Source organism: Cryptotermes secundus, unplaced genomic scaffold (assembly GCF_002891405.2).
Source record: "Cryptotermes secundus unplaced genomic scaffold, Csec_1.0 scaffold899, whole genome shotgun sequence".
Lineage (NCBI taxonomy): Eukaryota > Metazoa > Arthropoda > Insecta > Blattodea > Kalotermitidae > Cryptotermes > Cryptotermes secundus.
Window position 1 is genome coordinate 216,549 of NW_019731283.1, and position 9,822 is coordinate 226,370.

General features: G+C 41.3%; 2 protein-coding genes across 2 annotated transcripts; one reads left to right on the top strand and one right to left on the bottom strand.

Annotated features, from left to right (window-relative positions):
- On the bottom strand, positions 1–1,497 carry LOC111866913 (oligodendrocyte-myelin glycoprotein). The gene has a single exon (XM_023856281.1). It carries the CDS (start codon positions 1,495–1,497, stop codon positions 1–3), a length of 1,497 nt encoding a protein of 498 aa, XP_023712049.1.
- A 3,615-nt stretch (positions 1,498–5,112) lies between these two features.
- LOC117282524 (SLIT and NTRK-like protein 4) lies at positions 5,113–8,818 on the top strand. The gene is made up of 2 exons (XM_033752488.1): positions 5,113–5,207; positions 7,342–8,818. Exon 2 carries the CDS (start codon positions 7,365–7,367, stop codon positions 8,496–8,498), a length of 1,134 nt encoding a protein of 377 aa, XP_033608379.1. The 5' UTR covers positions 5,113–5,207; positions 7,342–7,364; the 3' UTR covers positions 8,499–8,818.
- The last annotated feature ends 1,004 nt before the right edge of the window (positions 8,819–9,822 follow it).

Here is a 9,822-nt window from a genome sequence, read left to right on the forward strand (position 1 = left end):
TTAGTCGATTTCCTCATATATATGGTAAGTATCATAAGGAATTCTCTGGTTATTTATGTTGATGTATCTTGCATGTGGTTTTATGGTATCTGCCGTCAGCTGTGGGTGAAAGTAACGACAATTCTCGAGGCAATTACCTTTGCCTTGTATAGCATGCCGCGGACGATGTATCGTCCATCTCCTGGTGAAGTAGTTCACAGCCATCAAGGCTAAGAAGACTGCTACACAGAGCGTACAGGGGAGAATTACGAAAACCAGAATGGTATTGGCGTTCCACGATAAGAGACCATCCCAGTCTCCCGTTTCTATTTCTGGAGTGACTGTGGGTTCATCCCCACCCGTCACTGTCGTTTCTTTTGCAAGGTGCAATGATAAATATGGTGTAATTTTTTGTGAGAAAGGAAGTCTCCTTAGTGTAGCTGCTATATTAGTTGTAGTTTCACTTTCTACAAGTGAAGCTGATCTATCATTTGTAGTTTCACTTGCTACAAGTGAGGATGATATGTCAGTTGTAGTTTCACTTGCTACAAGTGAGGCTGATATAGCAACTTCACTTGTAGCAAGTGAAACTACAACTGACATATCATCCTCACTTGTAGCAAGTGAAACTACAACTGGTATAACAAATTCACTTGCTGCAAGTGAAGCTGCCATATCAGTTGCTACAAATGAAGCAGCAGTTGTAGACTCCTTGCAGGATTTACCTCCGCCTGCCGCTGTCCATAAAGTCCTGTATTTTCCTCCTTCCAAACACTTGACCGGCCTGTGAGCTGGACCTTGTCTTCTTCTCTTGCTTGTCCACTGCATCAACTCTACAACATCGCAGTTGCAGTTCCAGCGGTTGTTGGCCAGTTGCACTGTTTTCAAATCTGGAAGATTTTCCAGAGACCTCACCGAAACAGTCTGGAGGAGGTTGGAACTAAGGTCCAGGTTGCACAGTCTAGGAAGGCGGGAGAACGTGAGTGGATGAATTTCAGTGAGAAAACAAGAACTGAGGTCCAGACTGATGACTGAGTCAGATACAAGAATGGGAGATTTGGAAGGAAGATGCGTTAGTGGATTCGAACTCAAAGACAGGAATTCCAATTTCGGATTTGATGCAAATATTTCTGGATGAATTGACTTCAATTTATTGTACGATAGGTCTATGGTCCTTATCATCTGAAGTCCAGCAAACGCATTCACTTGAATGTCCTCCATTTCGTTGTATGATAATATAACAGTTGACAGTCTTATGTACTTGGGGAAGCTCTCGTTTCTCAAAGTTCTTATTACGTTGTATGAAAGGTCTAAAGTGTGGACAGAGTCTGGGCGTGACTGAGGAATATCTGACAAGTTAAGAAAGCTGCATTCTACAATGATGCTGTTGATGTAACTCCTCAATGGATTGCATCTGCAGCCAGCCGGGCATGTGGCGAGTCCATCTCCGGCGGCATAGACGGATACGAAGCATGCGCTGTGTAGCAGTATGCCCATCAACACTCGAATGCCGAACATCGCTCCTTCGGAGTATCCTTAGTTATAACCTGTAAACGTTAAAAAAAAAGATTATTTCTATATTAAAGTCAGAAATAATTTCATATTTCAGACTAGTGAGCTACTGGCAGATTCTGCAGATTCTTCTGTTACTGATGCTGCTTTCAAGACGTTTATTTTCTAAAACCCCAGAGGCACTTAAAATGGGCGCTATTATAACAATCGTCTAGAAAATTTTCCGTACTCTTTCAAGAGTACTAAACAAAAATTATAATATTCTGACATGACGGCTGAAATCCGGAATATTTTAACGAATATATACGGCAATTGCTAGCCAACGGCGCAGTAAGCACTTCTCGACAACAACAAACAAACTCGCAACAACAGAGGAATTCTTGGAAATGTGTAATGACAATAACAGCTCCCAGCTCGGGATTTTTTTTTCAGATTATTACCATGCATTTATTTAAGGACCATGAATGTTTATAACAGGTCTCTATCCATGGAGTAGGGTAAAGTTGTCGCTGTACTTGACTAATTAAGCACTACGCCATGAAGATGTATGGGGGAGTGGTTGAGTGGATGTATAGAGTCACATTTTCTTGACCTCGATACAATTTGGAGGTGAGTGGTCAGCTTCACGCCCCTCCCGCTTCACCCCCAGGAAAGAGCCACCGGTACCCATTGTATAGGAAGTTGGGTGGACCCCAGAGTTGGTCTGGACGACATGGAGAACTGAAAATTCTTGATCCTACAGGGATTCGAATTCCGACCTCTCAGTCGTCCAGCCCGTAGCCAGTCGCTATACCGACTACGCTACCGCGGCTCTTTCTAACCATGGAGTATCATGCCCAAAGTTTGTATCCATTTCTCATGCCACTCCTTTGACAGCATGCATTGGTTGTGGCGACTGGTTGCAGAGGAGGCCAAGGCTCACCCAGGGCTGCAGCGCCGAGTGGTAAGTTCGTAGGTAGATGCCTCAATAAAATCTTTGAATTCTATTTCTGCCTTGTGGAGGCTAAGGAGACAGTGCCCCAGTGGCTCTCCTTGGAAACCGACCCCAGATACACTACACTATACTGCTTGGGAGATCGAGGAGTTTATGGGAGAAAGGAATTAAAGTGAACATTATCTTAACAGATTGTGACAAGTTGTAATGAGTTCAAATAACTCAGTATATGATATAATCAGTCTAAAATCAGTCTCCCTTAACGTCAAAGACAAAGTTTCACACCCATACAGAGCCACAGGCAAAAACACACAAACTTTGATTGACGCAAGTAGGGAGGTTGGTCTAGAAGTAAGCGCAGAGAAAACTAAGTATATGTCGCTGTCTCGTCACCAAAATGCAGGGCAAAATCATGCCATAAATATAAGAAACAGACATTTTGAAAATGTGGCACAGTTCAGATATTTGGGAACGACGATAACAAATCAAAAACTTATTCAGGAGGAAATTAGGAGGAGATTGGCCTCGGGTAATGCTTGCTACCATTCAGTCCAGACCATTTTGTCTTCTCGTCTACTCTCCAAAAACAAAAAAAATTAGAATATATGAAACTATAATTTTGCCTGTGGTTCTGTATAGGTGTGAAACCTGGTCTCTGANAGTCCAACTTGGTCCACTCGGCACGGCGACCACTGATTGGCGTATTTCAGCCTGTCCTGGTTGATTATGATGATGGAAAATTTGGTGGAATGAAGATTGACAGGGGAAATGGAAGTGCGGAGAAAATCCGCCCCAGTGCCATTTTGTCCACTGCAAATCCCACTTGACCAGACCCGGTATCGAACCCGGACCACCGCGGTGGGAAGCCAGCGACTAACCGCTTGAGCTATGGCGCGACAGTATGGGTGTGAAACTTGGTCTCTGACATTAAGGGAGGAACATATACTGAGGGTGTTCCAGAACAGGGTGTTGAGGAGACTATTTGGACCGAAGAGAGATGAAGTGACAGGAGGTTGGAGAAAACTGCATAATGAGGAGCTTCATAACTTGTACTCTTCTCCAAGTATAATTAGAATGATCAAGTCAAGGATGATGGGGTGCGCAGGGCATGTAGCACGAATGAGGGAGACGAGGAATGCATATAGGATATTGGTGGGAAAAGCCAGAAGGAAAGAGATCACTGGGAAGACTAGGGCGTGGGTGGGTGGACAATATTAAAATGGCTCTTAGAGAGATAGGATGGGACGGTATGGATTTGATTGATCTGGCTCCGGATAGGGACCGCTGGAGGGCTCTGGTGAACACGGTAATGAACCTTCGGGTTCCATAAAATGCTGGGAAGTTCTTGAGTAGCTGCAGATTTGGCTTCTCTTCAAGAAGGGATCAGCTCCATAAGTAAGTAAGTTATGAATATTTTACTTTATTTCATTTGTTCACTAAACTGAATATAGTAGCCTAATCCTCCAGGCTATTCAACTCAGTCACATTATGTAGTCCGTTGCAGCAGTGTGAACCACGCAGTACAAATTTAAATAACAGAAGAATGATTTTAATCGAATTAATACCAGCGGTGTATTAGTAATTTATTATAAAAGGACAATACATATTATCAGAAGATCCTGGTCGTATTCTTTATTGCTCATTCACATACGAACTGGCGAAACTATTAATGCAAATATTACGTACCCACCTGCGCATGCCCTACACATACAACATACGCAATTCCATTCACCTAATTGCAGAACTACATAAAAATCACAGAGATTAACAAAGATAAGAGAATATGTTTATTTGCTATGGAAATCATGTACACTAACATAACATAACACTGCGAGCACAATTATAAATAAATTAAAAATCAACTCAGGATTCACCGGAAATACCCAAAATGAAATAGTATACATACTAAAAACAGTAATAGAACAAAATTATTTTCAGCTCGAAAAAAAATATTACAAACAAACAGACTGAGTAGCCGTGGGTGCTCCAACATCAGCAATATTAGCTGAGGCAAATATTCAAAATATAGGACACAAATAAATATATCAAATAGTAATGAAACATCAAATAATCCGATATTTTATACAGTTAATGATACCCCTTTAACCTACGACCAAAGAAAACAAACACAGAGGAAAATTTGATTGAATTAAAGTGTATTCATCAAAATTTGATTGAATTAAAATGTATTATTCAAAATTTGATTGAATTAAAGTGTATTCATCAAAATGTTAGTGTATGTCTTTAAGGAAAGTTATGAGCTCCGAAGCTTAAAGATTAGTGTTATAATGAAACAAACTTAGGAACTTACGCGATGCAGCGCGGACGTTTCCCTCAGGCGTTATCTGCTATTTGCATTGTATTTGCTCGAATTTCCTTCCCCCCCCCTTCTTGTTTCTTTTTCCATCCCAATAAGTTACCAAATTCTCTGCTGAAGATGCGGCCCAGAACGCGGTATTTATTCAATGGTGGCCCATTCTTGACTATCGGAAGATTACAAACACTCCTACGTACGTCCTGAGACAATAAGCCTTATCGGATAAGAATCATACGTGATAAATTATTCTGCACATTAGGTATAGTTTCTGTTACAGCTCCTTTGTTAACTTCTAGTGAAGTTACCGAGTGCTGTATGGGATAAGTATAGAATACCTCTACATGTATTAGTGAGCAGTGCCAAAGTAAACGGCCTCTATTTCGCACAGCGCCAATAAGTACGTGTATATACTGAAAATTCTGCCTCCGTTTCTTGGTCGCTATTTAAGCACCCTTCCAGCTGCAGGTACGTACTGAGTGGAATTCTTTTTTAATTCGCTTAGTTGGGGGTGGAGTCCAACTGGGTCCACTCGGCACGGCGGCCACTGGTTGGGCTATTGTAGGCTGCCCCGGGTGATTATTATGATGGAGAATTTGGTGGAATGAAGATTAGCAGGGGAAACTGAAGTGCTCGGAGAAAACCCGCCCCAGCGCCACTTTGTCCACCACAAATCCCACTTGACCATACCTGGGATAGAACCCGGGCCGCCGCTGTGGGAAGCTAGCGATTAACCATAATGTTGTATTTTAGCGTCCTGTTGCACTGATTTTCGTCCATGATGTGTATGTATTGCCAGTCTTGTAGTGCACTCAATCTCACATGTCACTTCACTACATGTTTCGGCATCACTGTGCCATCCTCAGGTGTGTTATTTACGTCAAGCTATTGCATTGCTCGCCATCATGTGCCGTTTATAAAATTATCTAAAATGCACATTTTTCACTAACTACAATAAAATTTATAATTTATATATATCAAAATTTGTTAATATCCATCATCTTATACGTCTTAACTCAAATTCGCGTGCTACATCATTCTTCTACTATGGGAGTCGTTCTTCCTATATTTTGTGTATATTGTGTATTGTGTTGTGTCCTTTTTTGGCTCGCAAAAGTGATGCCGAAACATGTAGTGAAGTGACATGTGAGATTGAGTGCACTACAAGACGGCCAATACATACATACCATGGACAGCGATTAACCGCTTGAGCTACGGCGCGGCCTTACTGAATAGAAATGTTGTCATGTCTCTACTCAGACTTTAGAATCGCAGATGTGACCGGAAGGGCCCACACATACCAGCGGCAAGCAGCACGTCATTTAAACATAACAAAGAGCTGAGTAATTAATTACAGCCTAAGGGACAACGATGGGTTCTATATTGTAGCAGGTACGTAGATTATAAAAGACATGCACACAGAAATTGTGGTTTATAATCTAATCTAAGTTGGCCACTTGGTACAATGAGATGACATTAAAATTATGTTAGAGAACTGTCTTGTAAGAATATGAACTGAGCGAAATGGCTCTGTATAGGATAAAACATAATGTTGGATCCAATACGGTCTCTTGTCCGGCCGATAATGAACCTCTGGCTCTCATGTCAAATAGTCGAATTATCGACTGGACTAGGAACAACTTCCATGATACACGAGTCCGAATGATTTAAGTGTTCTAATATTCCGAAGTGCGAGCCAGGGCGGTTGCCGTCAGTGACTGGCTTTGGGCCGAAATGAGTACAGACAGCTACTGGCAACTGTGTTCATGGTGGCTCTGTTCTGTCTATCCCTCTAGTCAATGGATACTGTTCATTCCTGAGTTTAAGCGGCCCAAGTTCGCAGGTCTGTATAATGCTTGGAGTTCTTCAACAGCGATCCCTATACCCCTTTACAGAGTAGTGTCTTACCCCAGGGTAAATTGACCTTTAACAGCACTAGGTGTGTTCAAGATAGGGTCAAACTGCAGGTTCCTTCATGACCATATAAATTGATAAACAGGAAATGTCTTGATTACGTGGCTAAGTACGAGGAGCGTTCCGTGTATAATGCCTCCTATTTTTTAAATGAAAACTACAACAGATACAGAAAGCATAATAACACAGTTAAATAGAGCAAGACATCAGCTACTTACAGCTACTTTTTCACATAATCACCACCATTCGTTATGCACCTTTGTCATCCATGAACAACAGCCTGCATGCCGCGACCGTAAAAGTCTGCGCCAGCAGAGGCTAGCCACTTTCTTACAGCTGCAATGACAGCATCGTTGTCTGGAAAATGTTGCCCACGTAGTCCACTTTTCATAGGCCCAAAGAGATGGAAGTCTGAAGGTGCTAAATCGAGGCTATGAGGTGGATATGGTATAAATATTTGTGTCAAAATTCATAAAGGACAGAGCATTCGGAGTGCAATTTTTCAATTTCCTTATAAAAACAACCTAATTGTATATAAAATAATCGTGTTTCAGAATCTGCACGCTCACATATTATGGCGAACCTCCGAGAGGCGAAGACGATCATGATGATTATGGTGACAGCTGTAGTTGTAGCTGTAGCTGCAGTATTCATACCCGGAGAAAGGNATAAAATAATCGTGTTTCAGAATCTGCACAATCACATACTATTATGGCGAACCTCCAAGAGGCGAAGACGATCATGAAGATTATGGTGACAGCTGTAGTTGTAGCTGTAGCTTCAGTATTCGTACTCGGAGTAAAGAGGGAAGTGCCTTCAGCGCCGCCAAAACATCAGCCCTGCCCCAAAAGTTGCATGTGTTTCCCCAGGCAGAGAGACAATGCACTTGAGCTACAATGCGGTGACAAAAGTCTATCTAGCGTGCCAACAATAACAGATAATGATATCCTGATATCTGTTCTGAACTTATCCTTTAATCCTCTCAACACTCTGACGCTACTCGGATACCAGTCTGCAGAGGATGTGTATCTGCAAGACTGCCAGCTAATCACCATTGATGAGAAAGTGTTCAACGGTTTCAAGAATCTTAAGTTTGTAGATCTATCCAACAACCTCCTGACATCAATTCCCCCCGATCTGTTCGCTGATAATCACTTGCTGGAGAAGCTCATTCTCCAAAATAACTTTCTGCAGGACATAGACCCGAACACTCCCTTTCTGAATGGCCCAGCTTCCCTCAGGTCACTAGACCTGCAGTCCTGCAAATTATCAACTCTATCTTCAGTGACATTTTCGTCATTACCAAACCTACGGAACCTAGACATTAGCAGGAACCAGCTGATCGTTCTGGATTCTGATTATCTACATTTCCTCCATGAGCTGGAAAGTATCATCTTGAAGGGCAACCCGTTGAAATGCGGCAACAAGTTTGAAGACATGGTGTGCTGGATACAGAGAAAGCTGGTTGCTTTTCGCAACGAGACTTTACAATGTCAACATGTCAATAAGACCTGGGATACATGGCCCCCCGACAGGCAGATCTCATTCTGTTGTGATTCCTGTAAAACTCCTACACTGCCTCAAGTCTGTAAGCCGGATGTCACTGAGACCACGACTGTGAACCTAAGGGTATCGTGGCCACAAGAGATCTGTAACAGCTGGTGGTGCCCGTCTTTTTCAATTGCAATATCTGTCATTTTCGTCGCTGTATGCATCTGTGTCCCTGTATTCATCTGTCTCGCTGTATACATCTGTGTCTGTGCTCATAGATTCACTAAGACTTGGTCCTCGTTGCGAGACAGGCAGCTGCATTCTGAAGAAAGACTTATTGCATCGGAGGATTAAGAGGAACGCGAGGAAGAGCCACGAAGCAGAGGAAGAAGAAGAAGAAGACCACTATGAACTACGTGATTATGTGCCGTTAACAGAGGAAGAAATTATTTATTAAATAAGTTCAAAATTAGATTTATAAATAGAATAATTATGAATAAAATATTTGAAATTTTATCCTCACTTAACTACCTAGAAAAGAATATTAATTCAGAAAAATCGTGTCATTATTCATCTTACAGTAGTCTTCCTGGATCTGTACCGTGATCATTAAGAAATATTAAAGAATAAATGTTGCCAATTATTTGTTATTTTTCGACTCAAGGATGGAAGTGAGGATGTCAGCCTCAAGCGCCGGCCGCTCTTTACCCCCAGGAAGATTCCTGGTACTCATTTCTGTCAGAGGCTGAACCGACTACAGGCACATAGTGCGGCTGGAAGGATTAGGTCTATTAAAATATCCAATGACCTAATCTGGGAATAGAATCCCGCGACCTTCCGGCTAGTAACATAATGCCTCAACCAATTACTCTACCACCTACCACTCTGAAAATTGTGAGTGCATATAACGCCTGTGAGTGTGGAACAGCCGTTAGCCAGAGAGAGTTTACACAAACACAAGTGGCCTCCTGACTGTAGAACGAGTATGTCCTAACTACGTAGAATAGATTTATAGGAATTGGTGAAATCTTCAGAAACAAGCAATCAGCACTCATATGTGTTCTTGTTTAATGTTACGGAATAAGAGTAAATACAAGAATATTATCTGTGCTAAAGGCTATGAACTTGCTTTACAGAACACATAACTTCCAGCAACAATCAACGATTCTGCATATTATGTATGTGTTTACATGAATCATGAAGAAAGAGAGTGTTGAGGTAGTTTCACATGACACTAACCTACTAATATTATTTGATCTAACACAAACACAGACCTTTCGAAATTAGTGGTAATATAATTATAAAATGTGTTTTTCTGTATATAATTTTGCTTAAAATAGTAATATATTCTGCTGTTACAGTTTTCTTAAGATGTTTAAATACTCAAACATACTTTACAACTACGTGTTATGTAGGAACCCGTGAATAATATATCGGGTATCTCAAAATGTTGTGCATTTCTGTACAAAATTGGTCTGATGTCGTTAATAAAGATATTTCATACAGGAAAAGATACATTTCAGATATTTCCCAGTCTCCGTCCTATAGTTGCACCTGACTTCCTTGACTGCAGATATCGAACAGATTATGTGTACAAATATTATGTTCCTGGACTTTATCCATCATCATATCTTTATCCAACAACACCGTCCTGTTTATATTACAAACTACAACGTTT